Below are 19,724 nucleotides of genomic sequence, written 5' to 3'. Positions count from 1 at the left end.
AGATGCCTTTCTATTACATCTTTGAGGAAAGATTCATAGAAGCATAGAAAATAGGAGCAGGAGTAGGCCATTCGGCCCTTCGAGCCTGCTCCACCATTCAATATGATCATGGCTGATCCTCTATCTCAATACCATATTCCCGCTCTCTCCCCATACCCCTTGATGCCTTTTGTGTCTAGAAATCTATCTAGCTCCTTCTTAAATATATTCAGTGACTTGGCCTCCACAGCCTTCTGTGGTAGAGAATTCCACAGGTTCACCACCCTCTGAGTGAAGAAATTTCTCCTCATCTCAGTCCTAAATGTCCTACCCCATATCCTGAGACTGTGACCCCTCGTTCTGGACCCCCCAGCCAGGGGAAACATCCTCCCTGCATCCAGTCTGTCTAGCCCTGTCAGAATTTTATATGTTTCAATGAGATCCCCTCTCATTTTTCTAAACTCGAGTGAATACAGGCTGCGTCGACCCAATCTCTCCTCATATGACAGTCTTGCCATCCCAGGGATCAGTCTGGTGAACCTTCGCTGCACTCTCTCTATGGCAAGTATATCCATGATCTTTCCTACCACCGACATTAAGCTAACTGTCTATCGTTCCCTGGACGTGTTCTATCTCCCTTTTTAAATATAGGAATAACGTTAGTTGAATGCCAGTCCTCTGGCACTATTCTCTTTTCTGGTGAATTTTTATATATATGTAATAGTGCCTCTGCTATCTCCTCCCTAACTTCTTTTAATATTCATGGATGCAATTCATCCAGACCAGGGTCTTATTCTCCCTAAGTTTGATTAGTATATCAATTATCTCTCCCCTTTATTTCTTAAATGTTTTAATATCTTTTATCATCTCTTCGTCTAATGATCTGCCCACCTTGTTAGTCTTCCTGGTAAATACGGAGGGAAAGTAACTATTCAATATTTCTGCCATTTTGCTGTCCTTACCTGTGAGTTTATCATATGCATCCCTTAGTGGCCCTATCCCTATTCTGATTTTTCTTTTGTTATTTATGTGCCTGTAGAATACTTTACTATTTCTTTTTGTGTTCCTTGATAGTTTAATTTCGTAGTTCCTCTTTGCTTTCCTAATTGTTTTGTTTTACTTCTTTCCTAACCTTTTTGTATTCCCTTTTGTCATCCTCTCCTTTATTGTCTCTGTACTTAGAGTATATACACTGCAACTTTGGTATGTGAAGTGGTTTTTATATTGTTAAAATTCTAGTATAGCTTCAGAGGGAAGTGGATACTCATTCACGCAACTTGGGTTTGACATTGCATGGAGTATAATTCCAGTGTAGTGTGAAACCCATTTACAAAGTGCTCGGGGTGGGGTGGTGGGGTGGGGGGGAGAGATCTATTGGTCTATTGGACACTTTATAAATTTTACCCAGAGGTTATTTAAAACGCTTGTAAATACAGACCCAGGCTGTGTATATTTAAAATTCAATGGCTGAAATTACTAGCTACAGTATAATTACACTCTTTTAATTTGCTCTTTTAAAGTAACATTTTAAAAATATTTTTGTAACATCTACTTAATTTTTGTAATGCAGTTAATTTCAGTCACACTATTTCCTTTTACTTATTCCATGAAGTAACTACAGTACACTATTCAATATCTTGCATTAAATTTACAATTTGCTTAAATTAAGTATACAAGATGCATAAATTAATACAGCACTGAAGATTGCTGATGCTTTTATCAACCTTAATCGACAGCCCCCAGAGCACGAGCATGGGGTTTAGCTAGAATTGCAATACACTTGTGATAGAATTATCTTTTTCAAAGCCATGTCCTTGTAACATGTGATGAAGCTACATTACACGCACCTATATTTCCGTCTGTAAGTTTCCAAAATTCATACATAACTCATTTTTCTTTGGTTAGTTAAAATTTAAGTTTCATTACACATAACAGAAAACTAATTTATTGTGAACAGAATCAATTTTCAAAAATTCACTCTGCAGTTCAAATATTTATCAAAAAATATTTTGTAAGGTGAAAGGGCAAGTTATGAATTCAAATGACCTGTACCTGACCATGTATTTAAATATGTTATCAAAAGCTTTTCATAAACGCCACTGACAACTAAACATAGAAAACTGAAATCTACTTAAGACAGAAACCTCTTAACGCATCATGATCCCCGAATAGAACACCTAAAGGTGCTTAGGGCAATCCATGAGGTATTTAATGGTGCAAAAGCTTAGCTTGTTCATAGCTACACAAGGTGCAGGCAATCTATCAGACATTTTCACACCAAGTGAGGATCTACAAAACAAAACAACATGTGTGATTTGGGAACACTCGATAACCTAATTGCCAACACGGTTTACTTGCAAGCCAGGGGAAGCGTGGATGGATATATCAAGGAAATGCGAAGGAGACGAAAAGCTCTGTCTCTACCAAGCCACAAGGAATGTGTTTCAGTGATGCAAAATATCAATATTGAATACGACAGTGTGTGTGAACAGCAACCAATTGGCAAGAAGTTTTTTCGTCTATTTACAGCAACAGTCCCAGAATATCAAGTTGCTGTTGATTTTGTAAATGAAGTTACCATCTTTTATGTGGCTGAAAATGAGGTAAAGGACAACCTGCTACAGGACATTGCGACTATCTTTCTGAAACCTGATTCCAAAAATTACCTCTCCTTCCTCAGCCAAGAACTGGCTGATAAATGTAAAAATGCAGCAAGAAAGGACTTTGTGGAACTTCTGGCTCTGGCTGATTCAGAAGCTAAAAAGTTCCTCATGGGAAAACCTTTCCAAGACTTTCAAAACAGTCCATTTTTTGACAAGTTCTTGCAGTGGAAAAGCTTTGAACGGCAGCCTATAACTGATAAGTACTTTTATAAATTCAGAGTTTTAGGCAAAGGTGGATTTGGAGAGGTAAGATCTCTATTTTATAGAACTTAAAGTCTCGAAACAAAATAATGATCTCCCTAGTAAATTTACAAAGCATCTTAGCATTTAGATATATTCAATCAGATGAAAAAACATAGAGCAAATGTTATTTTCATTTGTTGACATAAGTATTGTTTAACCTTTTGGATTTGCACAAGAATTGTCTAAAGTTTAAAATAAATGGATCAAAACATATTATTTTAATTAAAAGTGTCAAACTTTGCCTTGTTCAGGTATGTGCTATACAAGTGAAGATAAGTGGCAAAATGTATGCCTGTAAACAGTTAGACAAGAAACGACTGAAAAAGAAAAATGGGGAAAAAATGGCTCTCCTTGAGAAGGAGATCTTGGAAAAGGCGAATTGCCCATTTATTGTCAGTCTAGCCTACGCTTACGAAACCAAGAACCACCTCTGCTTGGTCATGACCTTGATGAATGGAGGAGATCTGAAATTTCATATTTACAACATTGGAAAAAAAGGAATCGAAATGAACCGTACAATATTTTACACAGCCCAGATTACCTGTGGAATCTTGTACCTTCACTCTCTAAATATTGTGTACCGTGACATGAAACCTGAGAATGTCCTACTGGATGACAATGGCAACTGCAGGTTCTCAGATTTGGGGCTCGCAGTCAGTATTAAAGACGGCAAAGATATTAACCAGCTAGTAAGTACGAACACGCAATGCAGACACACAGGCACCTACAAAATTATTGTGGCCTAGAAACTTGTAGATCTCATAATGGCATCATGTAAAATGCCATCACAAATTTGCTAATGAAGCAAATTTAGCCTTTTGGATTTGGATTTCACAAATTATATTGCTGGACTTAATGCACTGACTTCTTTAGTGTAATTCTTCTGTAAAATTCATATTAATGCTACAAATACAACATTTACTCATTTTGAGTGACCATAATGTCAGTTCATTTTCTCTGCCCTCTCTACCAATACTGTAATAATAATTAATTATTAACACTTGTTTTACAATTTCATGGTTCTTTATAAATTACTAACAAATCACAATTGTATTGAATCCAATTTTAAGAATACAGTCAAGAATGTTATAAGACTGTAATTAAATGCGTACCTTGATTGAGCTTTTCAATAAACATATGTATAAAGAACAAGAGTTAAGGAACATTCATACTTGATTCATCGCCATTGATATTTGGAACCCAAGTCATATTTTAATTTCAATATGGAAAATTACTGCAATTAGCTTAATTATTTTTGGAATACATCATTATCTTCATTTGGTTAACCTCAGAAAATCCTCTTAATTCCATTTAAGCCTCCACACTTGCATAAACACAAGTACCCTCGGTTTCAATCGGCATATGTAAAACCATAGTCAAAAAAATGAAATATAAAACTTCCCTATTAATAACTGTAACATTAATAGTGTGTAGCATTAATTTGTAGCTCATTGGGCAAGATCTAAAATATTATTAAATTGGCCTCTTAATTTAAAATATGGGAAATACAATAATTAGGTGGAAGTGTGTAACAAAGCTATAATAATGGAGGTGTTGTAATGACATCATAAATCAGAAAGTGAAGTTTGAGTGGTTTATACATTAATGATACTACAAAAATTGCACTTCAGGCAGTAACTGTGATTAACGAAGCCTAAGGTGACCTTCCAAGAAGCTGCCTATACCCAACCCTGTCTGTAAAGAGCAATATTGGGAGAGCTTAGAAACACTTTCATCTGCTCATCTCCTCAGTTGGGAATGATAAATGCAGGGCTCATGAAAAGCTAAGGACTTTTAGAATAGTGGGAGAGAGGAATAAAGATGCTGTAATATTAGAACTGCAATTGCAACTTGTCTATGTTGTTGGCAGGGCAAGAAGATGAAGAATGGTCAAACCATTGTAATGACAACAGAATCAGCAATACAGAGAGACATGAAAATTAAAATAAAGCAAGATATGCAGAAAAAGAAACAAAAGAATAATGAGAAAAGTGGTAATCTCCCCCAATGGCATTAGTTTTGATTTGTAGTATTTGCTGACTTATCTCAGCCAGGCAGCACCGAGGAGGAATCTGTGTCCCTAGCCTAGTGAAGGAGAAAAAAAAAATCAGCCAGAGTACCTCATGCTGACTGTTTTCCAGTAATCCATACTGGCAGTGCAGTTGTGTGCATGTTAGGTAAAGATGGGGCTCAGCTAGGATGGGCTCCATGGTTGAATAACTCACTCTCAATGAATCTCTGAATTAATAAAAGAATGGCCACTTGGGCAAGGTGGTGGGGGTTACCAGTGGAACTGTTTTCCAGCACAAGTTACCAGAGGAAAAAGGAGAAAGAATCAGAGGAGAAATTGTCAGTAAAGGTAGAGAAGGGAAGAAAGGAAAGTGAAAAAGATAAAATGAAATGGGAAAGAAAAGAGATAGCAAAACAATTTAAAAAAATGATATAGTTAAAATGATGAGTAAAGAGAGAGGAAGCTTTCAGTAAATAATGAGCTTTGCACAACAAATGTCACTACAGATTAATGTTAATCCACTTTATTTTAGCAAATAATAATAACAATATTTTGGAATTTTAAAAAGTAGGCTGATTTCTGCTCCATCCAGTTGTGCCCATGACTCATTTTTACTGTTCCAGTGCTAAATTGCAGTCCGATTATTGGATTTACTCTTAAGTCTAAATATGGTTTTTAAATTGCTTCAGCTTCAATCTTGCAGATCATGATGTCAACTGAACCCTCTTATTACATTACAGTATTGTAATCACTGCCTAACAATAATTGTACATTAATTCAGACATTCCTTACACTACGTTAATGCACTTCCATTACACCTGCATTCCACAAGGATTACATCTCACATCACTCAGACTAAATTTTAACTAGTTTAAGAGTGTAGGGATGCTTTTGCATTTATTTATGTACTTATAAACGTTCTTTTTTTTTACTTCAGGCTGGAACTAATGGTTATATGGCTCCAGAGATTTTAAAAGAAGAAAAGTACAAATACTCAGTGGACTGGTTTGCTCTTGGATGCAGCATATATGAGATGATTGCAGGCCGAACGCCTTTCAAAGATTATAAAGAAAAGGTCAGTAAAGAAGAAATAAAAAGGAGAACACTGGAAGACGAAGTGAAATATGAGCACCTCAACTTCACAGAAGAGTCAAAAGACATTTGCGGACTGTTTTTGGCAAAGAACTTAGAAGAACGTTTGGGCTGCAGGTAAGGAGCTTGAAATGCACAAATCAGTACCGTGTTGCATACTCTGAAATACAATTAAAGCTAGAAATAAGGCACGTCAATTTCCTGTAGCTGGGTGAGTCAGATTACTTTCCATTGTGTCCATCTGCAACATTATCAATAATATTACATAATGTTATTCTGTCTCATTAAAAAATTATTTTGCTTAGAACATAAGAACATAAGAAATAGAAGCAGAAGTAGGCCATGTGGCCCCTCGAGCCTGCTCCGCTATTCAATAAGATCATGGCTGTTCTTGGCCTCAACTCCACTTTTCTGCCCAATCCCCATATCCCTCGATCTAACGATCTCAGCCTTGAAAATACTCAATGACTGAGTATCCACAGTCATCTGAGATAAAGAATTCCAAAGATTCACAACTCTCTGAATGACGAAATTTCTCCTCATCTCAGTCCTAAATGGCCGACCCCTCATCCTTAGACAATGCCCCCCCAGTTCTAGACACGTTAGCCAGGGGAAACAACCCCTCAGCATCTACCCTGTCAAGCCCCCTCAGAATCTTATATGTTTCAATGAGATCACCTCTCATTCTCCTAAACTCCAGAGAGAACAGGCCCATTCTACTCAATCTCTCCTCATAGGACAACCCTCTCATCCCAGGAATCAATCTAGTGAACATTTGTTGCACTGCTTCCAAAGCAAGTATATCCTTCCTTAGATAAGGAGACCAAAACTGTACGGAGTACTCCAAATATGGTCTCACCAAAGCCCTGTACAATTGTAGCAAGACTTCCTTACACTTGTACTCCAACCCCCTTGCTATAAAGGCCAACATGTTATTTGCCTTCCAAATTGCTTGCTGTACCTGCATGCTAACTTTCTGTGTTTCTTGTACGAGAACACCCAGATCTCTCTGAACACCAACAATTAATAGTTTCTCACCATTTAAAAAATATCCTGCTTTTCTATTCTTCCTACCAAAGTGAATAACCTCACATTTCCCCACATTATACTCCATCTGCCACCATCTTGCCCACTCATTAAACTGTCTATATCCCTTTGCAGATTCTTTGGGCTCGATTTTCGCACCCGCAATCGGGTGTGTTCGTGGCGGGGACGCTGCGAGAATCGGGGATTCCCGCATGTGGGACTCCCGCCGGCAAGTAAAGCCGGCAGGGTGCCACTTAAAGTACTTGAACAGGTACTTCAGGTTGTTTACAGACCTGATTGACCTGTTATTTTAGCAGGGATGGGATTTTGCAACTGACTGAGACTGTTTCCCGTACTGGGGGAAACACTCCCAGTTGAAATGGACGTGTTGCAGCTATCAGCCTGTGGCAGCTGCAAAGGTCCATTTGACAGGTGGTGGGGGGGAGACCCTCACTCATTGCAGGAGGCCACTCTGTCACTTTGGACAAAGTTTGGCCTCCACCACCCTCCTCCTAACAACAAAATTCACCAACTTGCACACTTACCCCGGGGTCCAGACACATTTACCTACCTTACGGACCCCCTCAGATGTACATCTTCCGGATGGGGGCCGCCGTAGCTGTAGTCATGACCTCCTCGGAGGGCGAACAGCATCACCAGCCTTGCCGGCGACGCCGTCTACCTCCGACACGTGGAGCTCCACAGCACAGTGCTGTGACACATCCACCTGCACAGCAGGAGGGAGGGCAACCGCAGAGAGAGATGCGTCGCAGAGGGCACTACCCTCGCCACAGGGTCCACAAACAGAGGCTCAGCTTCCTGGACCTCTCTGAGCAGCAGTGCACACAGAGGCTCAGAGTCACTCGACATGTAGTCGTGGACATCTGCAGCCTCCTTCATGCCGAGCTGCTCCCGGCTGGCCCGAGCACCATCTTCTTACCTGTCACTGTCAAAGTCACCACTGCCCTCAACAACTTCTCCTCCGCATCCTTCCAGGGTGCCACCGGGGACATTGCCAACGTCTCTGAGTCGTCTGCACAAAAGAGCCCTGCAAATACACCTACACCCACTCTGCAGTGACACAATGGGTATCATCAGTTGTGGGTCTTCATTGTGATCCTCAGGAAAGGACATTATTGCACAAACCAGACAAGATTCGCAAAGACGTGGCAGTAGTGGTGCCAATATAATATGTAATGTGAGTTGGTCAGAAATTAAATATAAGTAAAAGCCATGACAAACCCTCAAACACCCTTGTGCATCCCCTTCATGCTCACAACACGTTTGCCTTACGCTTCCTACTGCACATATGTGATGCATGCCCTTTGGCTGCAGCACATGTAGTGGCAGGTTGAGTGAGGCTGACTGTGAAAGAGATGCATCAGAGGGTGAGTATGAGATAGAGCCATGAGATTGTATGATGATTGGGTTGAGTGGTAATGGTGGGATGAGTACTGGCGAGGTGAGTAAGTGCAGGTAAGATGAGGATGAGGTTTGAGTGGGTGTGAGGGGTGATGTGACGGAGTAGTGTTGGCTGTGCAGAAGGAGATGTGGGGTGGGGGCGGTGATGTGGCAGACGGAGTGCAGGGGAATGAGTAAGTGTACTCACTTTGGCTGACCTACTTAGGTCATTGCAGCGCCTCCTGCACTGTATGCAGGTGGGCGATATGTTGGTGGTGCAGGTGACCTCCTCCGCCACCTCGAGCCAGGCCTTCTTGGTGGCAGAGGCAGGCCGCTTCCTCCCGCCCGCCGGGGGGAAGATCTCTGTCCTCCCCCTCCTCCTCACCCCATCCAATAAGAGCTGGAGTGAGACGTCATTAACCTGGGAGCAGCCTTCCCCGGGCCTGCTCCATGCTGTAATTTTTCCGATTTCTTGCAGCATCAGTCAGTGGAGGACCCACGCGCCCAATCTACTCCCCGCTGCGAACCCGCCGCCATGGTAATATCGGGCCCTTTGTGTCCTCCTCACAGCTTCCTTTCCCACCTAAATTTGTATCATCAGCCAACTCGGTCCGTTCATCATTAATATAGATTGTAAATAGCTGAGCCCCAAGCACTGATCCTTGCGGCACCCCACTAGTTACAGCCTGTCAACCTGAAAATGACCCGTTTATCCCTACTCCTTTGCCAATTTGATTTGCCCAGTCTATATGAAGATTAAAGTCCCTCACGATCATTGCATTACCTTTGTTACAAGCTCCTATTATTTCTTGATGCTTGCCAGGGTCACTGATATAATGGATGGTGTGAAAGCTAGTATTTGAAAGATGTTTTGTTATTAAGACGTAAAAACTTTGTTAAATACTATAATTTAGAGACACTATATTTCACTATGAAGTGGATACTGTAAATTCAGGAATTTAAATCAATGGCAGCATTTACAGTGCCTGCAAAGCAATCTGCCATTTCTCATCCTCTGATCTAATTCATCCATTTTTTTCAATTATACCTTCATTGTCTTTCTTCATTATCTCTGCCTGAAATTGGAAAATGGGGTGAAAGAAGGAGGTGATATGATATCGACCGCAATGTTCTTGACTGGACCTCAATTTCCTACCACCTGCTCCCGCCAGGGTGGCCACTGGCAACTCCTTCCCCATAAGAACAGGAGTAGGCCATTCAGCCACTCGAGCCTGTTCCGCCATTCAATTAGATCATGGCTGATCTGTACCTCAACTCCATTTACCCGCCTTTAATCCATATCCTTGATATCCTTGCCTAATAAAAATCTGTCGATCTCAATCTTGAAAATTTGCATTGACCCAGCAACCACAGTCTTTTGGGGGAGAGAATTCCAGATTTCCACTACCCTTTGTGTGAGAACGTGCTTCCTGATTTCACTCCTGAATGGCCTAGCTCTAATTTTAAAATGATGCTCCCTTGTTCTGGATTCCGAAACAAGAGGAAATAGCATCTCTGTATTTACCCTATCGAATCCTTTTATCATTTTAAACACCTCAATTAGATCATCCCTCAACTTTCTAAACTCAAGGGAATAGAAGCCAGGTTTATGCAACCTGTCCTCATAATTTAACCCTTCAAGCCCTGGTATCATTCTGGTGAATCTGCACTATACCCCATCCAAGTTCCATATATCCTTCCTGAGGTACAGTGCCCAAAACTGAACACAGTACTCCAGATTGGGTCTGACTAATGTTCTTTACAACTGAACCATATCTTCCTCCCCTTTGCATTCCAACCCCCTTGAGATAAAGGCCAACATTCCATTTGCCTTTTTGATTACATTTTGTGTCTGTGCACTAGCTTTTAGTGATTTGTGTACCTGGACACCTACATCCCCTTTCTACTCCACTGTTTCTAGATACGCCATTAAGAAAATATTCCCATTCGTATTTCTCAGATCCAAAGTGGATAACCTCACACATCCCCACATTGAACTCCATCCACCACAGTTTTGTCCACTCACTTAATCTCTCTATGTCCCTTTGTAACTTCCTGATCCCATCTACTTAACTTATTATGCCTCCTAACTTAGTGTCATCTGTAAACTTCGATATACAACTTTCTATTCCCTCATCCAAGGCATTGATATATATGATGAAAATCTGAGGCCCCAGTACAGATCCCTGGGGGACACCACTTGTCACACCTGCCGATCAGAGAACATTCTCTTTGTCCACAGTCTCCATCTCCTACCTCCCAACCAATTGCCAACCCGCATCAAAAGGTTACCTCCAATTCCATGCACTTTTATTTTTGCTAATAATCTCTTGTGCGGAATATTATCAATGCCTTCTGGAAGTCCATACAGACAACATCCATACACACTCCCCTGTCCACCATGTTAGTGACCTCCTCAAAAAAAAACTAGATTAGTTAGACATGACCTACCTTTCACAAATCCATGCTGGCTCTCTTTATCAGCTCATACTTGTTCAAGTGCAAAGTCACTCTCTCCCTGATAATAAGATTCCAGTAACTTCCCTACAAATTTTTTAAAATTAATTCTCGTGATGTGGGCATCGCTGGCAAAACCAGCATTTATTGCCCATCCCTAGTTGCTCTTGAGGAGGTGGTGGTGAGCCGCCTTCTTGAACTGCTGCAGTCTATGTGATGAAGGTACACTCACAATGCTGTTAGGTAGGGAGTTCCAGGATTTTTGACCCAGTGATGATAAAGGAACGAGTGACGTTAAACTGACAGATCGGTAGTTTCCTGGTTTTCCCCTCCCTCCTTTCTTAAATAATGGAGTAACGTTTGCAATTTTCCCATTCAAAGGCACAATTCCCTAATCTAAAGTGTTGGAAAATTATAACTAAAGCATCTGTAATTTCCCCATCTGTTTCTTTTAATACAATTGGTCCTGGAAATTTGTCTATCTTAAGACCCTGTGTACAGTTTTGGACTCCTTACCTAAGGAAGGATGTACTTGCCTTAGATGCAGTGCAACGAAGGTTCACTAGATTGATTCCCAGGATGAGAGGGTTGTTCTATGAGGAGAGATTCAGTAGAATGGGCTTATGCTCTCTGGAGTTTAGAAGAATGAGAGGTGATCTCATTGAAACATAAAAGATTCTGAGAGGGCTTGACAGGGTAAATGCTGACAGGCTGCTTCCCCTGGCTGGAGACTCTGGAACTAGGGAGCATTGTCTCAGGATAAGGGGTCGGCCATTTAGGACTGAGATGAGGAGAAATTTCCTCACTCAGAGGGTTGTGAATCTTTGGAATTCTCTATCCCAGAGGGCTGTGGATGCTCAGTCATTAATTATATTCAAGGATGACAGCGATAGATTTTTGGACTCTAAGGGAATCAAGGGAGATGGGGATCGGGCGGGAAATTGGAGTTGAGTTCCAAGACCAGCCATGATCTTATTGAATGGTTTGAGGGGCCTGCTCCTATTTCTTATGTTCTTACGTTTCATTATTTTCTCCATTACCATTTTTTTTTACTTATATTAAGTTCAATAAGTTCATCCCCTTGACTTATTTTTAGGTTCCCTTGTACGACTGGTATTTTTGTCCTCTTCCTCTATTGTGAAAACAGACACAATGGGCTCAATTTTCAAGCTGATGCGCGGGTGCGTTGGGGCTCTGAAAATCGGGGAAATCCCGAGCGGATGAGGAAGCCGGCTCCAACCCGCCTACTTCTGGGTTCCCCACAGACGCATCTGTGTGCGCGCACGCCTCAAAAATGCGGAAGTTCCACCGGCAATTAAAGCCGGCGGGATGATAGTTAACACAGTTATTTAGGTAGTTTAAGTATTTGAAGTAGTTAATTTCAAGGTGATTGAGGCAGGGGACTGATTTTCATTCAGCCTCAGCATGTTTCCCGTGCTCTGGGAAATACTCCATGTTTTAGGAGATGTGTTTCAGCCAGCAGCCAGTTGGACATTGAAATGCTTGTTTGACAGATGGGGATAAAAGGTGAGTTATTGCAACAGGGCACTCTGTTCTTTCAGACAAACTTTTGGCTGGGAGATCTTTGTGTTTTCACTGAAAATTCTTACTTTCCACTCACAATTCTTCTGTTGACACATATTTAACAACTTTTCAGTGTGCCAGATTCCCTGGCAGCTGCCACGATTCCTTCATTCTGAGGGAATCCAACTGACACCATCGTAGGATGGGGGCGCCACGGCTGCATTCACCACAACATCTGAGGATGAGCAACATCACCAGCCTCGCCAGGCACGGCGTGCACTTCCGCCACTTGGAGCTCCACAACACAGTGCTGTGCCACAGGCACCTGCACAAGAGCACAGAGGGCAACATCAGAGAGAGCGACGTCACAGGAGGCACTACCCTCGCCATCGGGTCTACAGCCCAAGGCTCAGCTTCCTGGTCCTCTCCGAGAAGCAGTGCATACGGAGGCTGAGAGTCAATCGCCGGGTGGTCGCAGACATCTGCAGCCTCCTTCATGCCGAGCTGCTCCTGGCTGGGCCTGGCGGCATCTCATTACCCATCGCTGTTAAAGTCACCACTGCCCTCAACTTCGTCACCTCCGGATCATTCCAGGGTGCCACCGGGGACATCGCCGGGGTCCCTCAGTTGTCTGCACACAAGTGCACAAGGCAGGTCACCAATGGCTTGTTCCGTAGGGCCTCGCAATATGTCAACTTCCCGAAGGACGACCTCAGCCAAATGGCGAGGGCAGTGGGATTCCTCTCTGTGGCTGGCTTCCCACGGGTGCAGGGTGCAACCCATATAGCAATCAGAGCACCTCCACACGAGCCAGGACTGTTCATCAACAGAAAGGGCTAGGTATCACTCCATCAATGCTCAGCTCGTTTGTGACCACTGCAAAAGATTCCTTCACATTTGTGCCAGATTCCCTGGCAGCTGCCACGATTCTTCCATTCTGAGGGAATCCAACATCCCGGGGCTCGTCCACGCACCAAACACACTTTAGGGCTGGCTCCTCAGGGACAAGGGATACCCCCTGCACACGTGGCTCATGACATCTCTGAGGAACCCTATCACCAAGCAACAGCAATGATACGACAGCCACATTGCCACCAGGTCTACAATTGAGCATGCTATAGGGCTGCTCAAGATGCGATTTAGGTGCCTTGATCGTTCTGGGTGAGGGCTTCAATACACACCAGACAGAGTGGGATGCATTACAGTAATGTGTTTTGTCCTGCACAACAGGGAGGGGTGCCGCTTGAGGAGGCCCCATCCACATCTGCCATCCACATTGAGGAGGAGGAGGCGAAGGAGGACGAACCCAAGGCCAGAGCAGCGGCTCACCTGCCTGCTCGTGAGGCCAGGGAGTCACTGATATGTGAACGGTTCTCCAAACATCAGAAAGTGTGAAGAGTCCAGTCCTCAGACCACCTGGAAAGAGCAGCGGCAACAACAGCCTTCCACCTCCCTTCACAAAACAGTCGTGCAACTACACATACACCCACTGTAAAGTGACCCAATGGCTGGCATCAAGTGTTGTCGTTCATGGCGAATCTCATAAAAGGGCGGTATTACAAAAGCCAGTCAAGAATGGGCAAGATGTGACAGTAGTGGTGAGAATGATAACATTTAATGCGAATATAACAAAGACCAAATATATATGGAAAACATCACAGTCTGTCAGACACCCTTGTGCATACCCTTTGTGCTCACAAATCCTTAGCCTTCCTCTTCCTACCGCTTCTACGTGGTGCATCCCCTGTGACTGCAGCAGAGGTAGTGGCAGCTTGCTCATGTTCATGCCCTGACCGATTAGATGCTTTGGGCCTACGCCCTCTGGGGTTTGGAGCCCGTGAGGCCTCCTGCAAAGACTGCTCCACCAGCACCTGTGCAGGGGAAGATTCAGCCACCTGGAGAGGAGGCCGCATTGCAGGTACTGGTTGAGAGGGGGGGCAACAGGTGAGACATGGGAGTGCTTCGAGTGGTGTCCCCACTTCCATGTCTCCTTTCGCCATCATCCCTCTTCTGGGCTAGGCAGACATCACTCCTACCACCCTGCTGCAGAAGAGTTTGGAAGACATGTGTGATGCCTCATAAGGCCACTTCTAAAGTATCTGTCAGTCTGTTTAAGGCGACAGAATGTTGTTCACCATGAGTCCGAATGACCATTGTCAGGGCCTGAATGGATTCATTTGTGAGCTGCGCTTGAAGCTCAACGGAGGATGCCATTCTCTCCATTGCAGACATTCCCGCACTTATCTGTGCCACCATTCCACTAATGCAGGAGTTGGACTCCTCTATCCTTTTCACTATTGTGGAGACCGTGCGTGGCACCTGTTCCAGTACCTCGCAAATGTGCTGCTGTCCCTCGATCATTCTCCTTTTAAAGGATGGCCCCTGGGGTTCAGCATCTGCGTCCAGCTGAGCAGAGCCTGGAGAGGAGTGCACCCACCAACGCCGACTCTCCACTGTCTGCTCGTGCTCACTTCTATGTGGTGACTCACCAGGTGCCAACCCAACTAACTGACTACTAGGACCCACCGAGATGTGAGTATCTGCGCTGGTGGATGGCTCACGATGATGTGACGGTGCACCCTCAGATACCGGGAGCTCCTCTGAGGAATCACCCTCTGCCGTCAATGTGGTCATTGAAGGGCCTGTAAGACAACTGAAGGCAATATTAAGCATCATCACAGATGTGTCATGTTGCGATGAGCATACTGAGGTGTTCAACATGGCAAGTATTGTTAATATCAATTCATGTTGTATGAGATGAATGTTAAAGTTGTGTCACCAGATGTCTGTGGGGTGCTTGTCTCAGCATCTCCGACGAACAGGCACTCGAGGGTGCAGCTGATCTCTAGAGCCTCCTGCTCCGATTGTGTGAGGACCAATGTTTGTTATGGCCCCCCCTCCAGTTCTCACCCTCTCACGTGCATTTTGTGCTCTCTTTTCCAAGAAGGGGAGAAAGTACAGACGTGTGAGTGAGTGATGCTGAAGTAGCCAGCCAATGAATGCATTGCTTTAGGTGAGGCTGACCGTGAAAGAGATGCATCAGGGGGTGAGTATGAGACAGAGCCATAACATTGGATGAGGATTGGGGTGAGTGGTAGTGGTGGGGTGACTAATAGGGAGGTGAGGAAGTGCTGAGGAAGTACAGGTAAGTTGAGGATGAGCCTTAAGTGGGTGTGAGGAGTGATGTGATGGAGTAGTGTTGACAGTGCAAAATGAGATGGGGGGGTGGGGTGATGTGGAACGTGGAATGCAGGAGAATCAATAAGTGTACTCACTTTTGCTGACCTAGTTAGGTCATTGAAGCGCTTCCTGCACTGGACCCAGGTGCGGGAGATGTTGCTGCTGCTGGTGACCTTCTCTGCCACCTCGAGCCTGCCAGAGGCAGGGCACTTCCTTCTGTCCACGGGGTAAAACACTTCCCTCCTCCTCCTCCTCCTCACCCCGGCCAGTAGCTGCTGCAGTGAGGCATCATTAAATCTTGGAGCAGCCTTACTCCCCTGTGCTGCTCCATTGTGCCTTTTTGGTCTTTGCTGCAGCAAAAGCTTTTGGAGCAATGGCCCTTTAAATAGAGCTGCTCCAGCTGACAGCCTGTCATGCGGGTGCGCAGTCCGCCCAGTGTGCAGCTTTCGGACACCAAACCCAGAAGCCACGTAAAGGGCCATCAATTAACTCTTGATCGCGTGGGAAACGGTAAAATTTTATTAGTCAGGTTACCCGCGTGCCCATTCTCCCCCCCCCCCGCCTCCGCCCCGCTGCCATTTGAAAATCGAGCCCAATGTATTAATTTAACAAGTCTGCCATTTCCTTATTATCCATTACAGTATTAACTACTTTTGTCTTTAATAGGCCCACAATCCCATTTACCACTCTTTCTTTTAATATACTTATAAAAACTTTTGCTGTTAGCTTTGATATCCCTTGCAAGATTTTTTTTTCATACTCCCTTTTATTACTTTCTTTTTATCCCTTTGTTGTTTTTTGTAGCTCTCCCAGTCTGCTGAATTTCTGCCTTTCCATGTAAATACATATGGAGCATGGATTCTCAGACTATCTTCCTTCTTTCGACCGCTGTCTTTGCCAACCCTAAGATAAATGTGGCAATAGGTCCTGGGGCAGCCATGGTTTATTGCCTCAAGTCAGTGCATGGGAAGAGAGGGCCTTGGAGTGGCCCCCACTCCCTTTATATGGATCTTGGCTGTGGCCCTAAAAAAGAATTGAGGTCTTCTTCTGCAGCAGTGTTCCTTCATATAGGTAGCAGGGATCCCATCAGGAGACCAACATGCATACCAAATGACCCCTGACCCAGGAAAATACAGCAGTGTCACAAGTCCCACTCCTCCACTACCCTGCCGAGAAGTAGGGAATTTAGTCCCAAATCTTCTCCCTCTATATGTCAGTTTGCAAAGGTTTAATTCCATGGTTATCAATTATCTTTGACATACAAATTTACAATTTGCTATACTAGTTTTGCCAAAAATGACCACTACTTTTATGCATCACTTTTTGGAATTGTGTCTTGTGTATCTTATTCAACAATTTAAATTATAGCTCTGTAAGCATTACGGGGGTAAAATTGGTCTTCGTCGATAGCATAAAATTGGTGAGAGTAAATTCTACACCCCGCCTGAATTTCTTTCCAATGAAAAATAGACTGCCACTTTGCTCGCGCTCATTTTGCGCTATCGTCAACGACCAATTTTACTCCTCACATGTTGTCATAATGTTTATTATACATACATAGACTTTATTATCAAAAATAGTCAATCACTGGGGACAGATTACTAAGGAGTAGATGGTCCCTTGTTCATGTCCTCATAGCCCGACTCTCACAAGGCAGATCTTGATTCCCTTTTCAACCTGGCTGCAATCCCCTTCATATGAGGCACAGCCATTGGTGGATTACAAAGTAAAATATCCAACTCAATTTTTTTCCTCTACAAGAGGCTGTTAGATAATTAGGCAAATTGACAATAAGTTTTCATGAATTTTCCTTGGAATATCTAATATTTAATATCTAAAATAATGAATTTGATTGGAACATTAGGTATGATGACTGGACGGTTCCAGTACACTACTGTGCATAAAGTAAAAGATGTGTGTTTTAACATAAGTTTCATGTCGCACATCTTTTCCAGATTTTTGCTTGTAATTCTGGACTAAATGGTGGTTTTGGAGATTTAAAAATCTGATCTCTCTGTGAATTATGACTTTTTTGATACTCAGACAAATCTCCAAAATCTTCCTTAGCAAAGGTAAAGGAAGAAAAATGGTTATTGATAAAAGTATACCATAAAAGGGCATCAGGTATCATAGCTTCACATTAATTTTTTTTTCTGAAACTGAACAAATGAGGCTTGATTTGTATAACACCAACTAAAATTTAGGTTAATCATATATCATATGTTTAGTACCATGTTTTCATTTTAGGGGAGAAAACGATGACCCTAGAAAACACAATTTCTTCAAATCCATCAACTTTCAAAGATTAGAAGCTGGACTTATTGATCCTCCTTTTGTGCCAGACCCCCGTATGGTGTACTGTAAAGATGTTGGAGACATTGCTGACTTCTCTGAGGTTCAAGGTGTTGATATCACTGACAAGGATAAGCAGTTCTACAAGAAATTTGCTACATGTGCTGCCACCATCCCCTGGCAGGAAGAAATGCTTGAATGTGGCTTATTTGATGAACTCAATGACCCTACCAGACAACAGTCAAAGGCAAATGGCACTGGGGAGGCTAAATCGGGTGTATGTACAATTCTGTGAAAAGTGAAAGTTTCTTCAAACATGTCCTTGTTTTACTGCACCCCTGCCCTCTGCCAGGAAGTAGGGATCAGAATTTTAGTTTTTTCAGGATTCACCAATGGAGGATGTAAATTTTGAGTTCTCACAAAGCCAAATGTGAAACTCTGATCCTAAACCTAATCCCACCCATGAATTTGCTTCTCTCCCTTGGCCAATAAGACATACAGATACAGATGCAGGCATCATCTCCCAATCAACATCACTAGTGGAAAAAGATATTTACAATATTTCAACATCCTACTTGACTTCTAGGGAAAGTGGACACATATATACCTGGCAATGTAGTTGCAGAGTAAGAAAAATAATTTTAAAAACTACTTTTCAAAAACTGGCAACTATTATTGTTGTAGCCACCCTGTCAAAATATAGGCAGTAAATGGCAAGAAACACACAATGGAAGTGGACATGTACAGAGATACATTTTGTCCTTCTGTGCTTGCATGTTGCCAATTTCTGTGATAAACAAATCTGGAAAAAAAATCTCGTCAAAATTCAGGTATTTGAAGGATAACTCAAAAGGACCTAATATGGATCTTTTTGGGTTCTGAATTTGGTTTGGTTCTCCTTCCTACCATAGGTATGGTTGAGTTGTACAGGAAATGACTCACTTCCTCCGAGCAATCTTACCTCTCTCTAACAGATTATATGATAGAGATTGACAAAACTAGTACATTTCTGAACCCTGAGTAAAAATGATTGTCACAGCTACAATTCAACCTTGGGTCTTCCAGATGAAAATCCATTACTCTACCACAGTGTTGTCCAATACAGGTGACGAATTGGGAATCTGGATGTGCGGAATTACATTTCTGATTAGTAAATAAAAAAATGAGTAATAGGCATAAAGCCAAATACTCAATCATACAGTGTATGCATGTGTACTTTAACCTTTTTTGTCCGTTTGTTGGTAAAATGGTAAAACAAAAAGCAGAGTGTGCGGGTACTTTTTGATCGTTGTGAGTGCTTTACTTCCTTAGTTACTGAATGATGGTAGATGTTTGTCAAGTAAATATACACGTGAGATGCATTTACCTGTATTGTGTGAATGTATATAAGACGTCTTCATTTGTTTTGCATGTAGCTAAACCAGTTTCACCGTAGCTACACCTGTGGCTATTTAGCGATTTCTATTGGACAATGCTGCTCCAGCATTGTAGCAACTAGAGTACTACAAAACAATGTTTTAAATATGTAAGTAATTTTATGTAATCATGTGACTATACTTTGAAAGATATAAGGCGATTTTCCATCATTCACACCACACAGCAAGGGTCTTGGACGTCAGGAGCGGAGATTGCCCTTACAGGATCTCTGCCATAATGCATATCATGTGCATTTCTGGTTGGATGAGACTTGGTTGTTGGAAGGACGAGCAGGAGCATCATTTTCATATGAGAATTCTATTTTTATTTCCCTTCTTTCCACACTAGGAATGCACACAGTATTGCCGACAAACCTATAAAATGGGCATATGTGCTTGCCGTCCTGAAAACAGTGAGAATTTAAAGTACAATAGAACATT

General features: G+C 42.7%; 1 protein-coding gene across 2 annotated transcripts; it reads left to right on the top strand.

Annotated features, from left to right (window-relative positions):
- The first annotated feature begins 2,278 nt into the window (after window positions 1-2,278).
- Window positions 2,279-19,229, top strand: grk7a (G protein-coupled receptor kinase 7a). 2 transcript variants are annotated; one of them, XM_067995059.1, is made up of 5 exons: window positions 2,279-2,888; window positions 3,137-3,574; window positions 5,834-6,105; window positions 14,156-14,176; window positions 17,845-19,229. In XM_067995059.1, exons 1-5 carry the CDS (start codon window positions 2,286-2,288, stop codon window positions 18,161-18,163), a joined length of 1,653 nt encoding a protein of 550 aa, XP_067851160.1. In that variant the 5' UTR covers window positions 2,279-2,285; the 3' UTR covers window positions 18,164-19,229. The 2 variants fall into 2 exon arrangements, with proteins under 2 accessions (XP_067851160.1, XP_067851159.1); XM_067995058.1 differs by lacking the exon at window positions 14,156-14,176 and having other exon boundaries at window positions 17,824-19,229.
- Window positions 19,230-19,724: the final 495 nt, after the last annotated feature.

Source organism: Heptranchias perlo, chromosome 13, assembly GCF_035084215.1.
Source record: "Heptranchias perlo isolate sHepPer1 chromosome 13, sHepPer1.hap1, whole genome shotgun sequence".
Taxonomy (NCBI): Eukaryota; Metazoa; Chordata; class Chondrichthyes; order Hexanchiformes; family Hexanchidae; genus Heptranchias; species Heptranchias perlo.
This window is presented reverse-complemented; position numbering and strand designations above follow the sequence as displayed.

Coding starts and splice junctions, on each gene's coding strand:
- grk7a (XM_067995058.1), top strand. CDS start 2,286: ATGTGTGATTTGGGAACACTCGATAACCTAATTGCCAACACGGTTTAC. Junction 3,575..5,833: donor GCAAAGATATTAACCAGCTA/GTAAGTACGAAC, acceptor TTTTTACTTCAG/GCTGGAACTAATGGTTATAT. Junction 6,106..17,823: donor GAAGAACGTTTGGGCTGCAG/GTAAGGAGCTTG, acceptor TTTTCATTTTAG/GGGAGAAAACGATGACCCTA.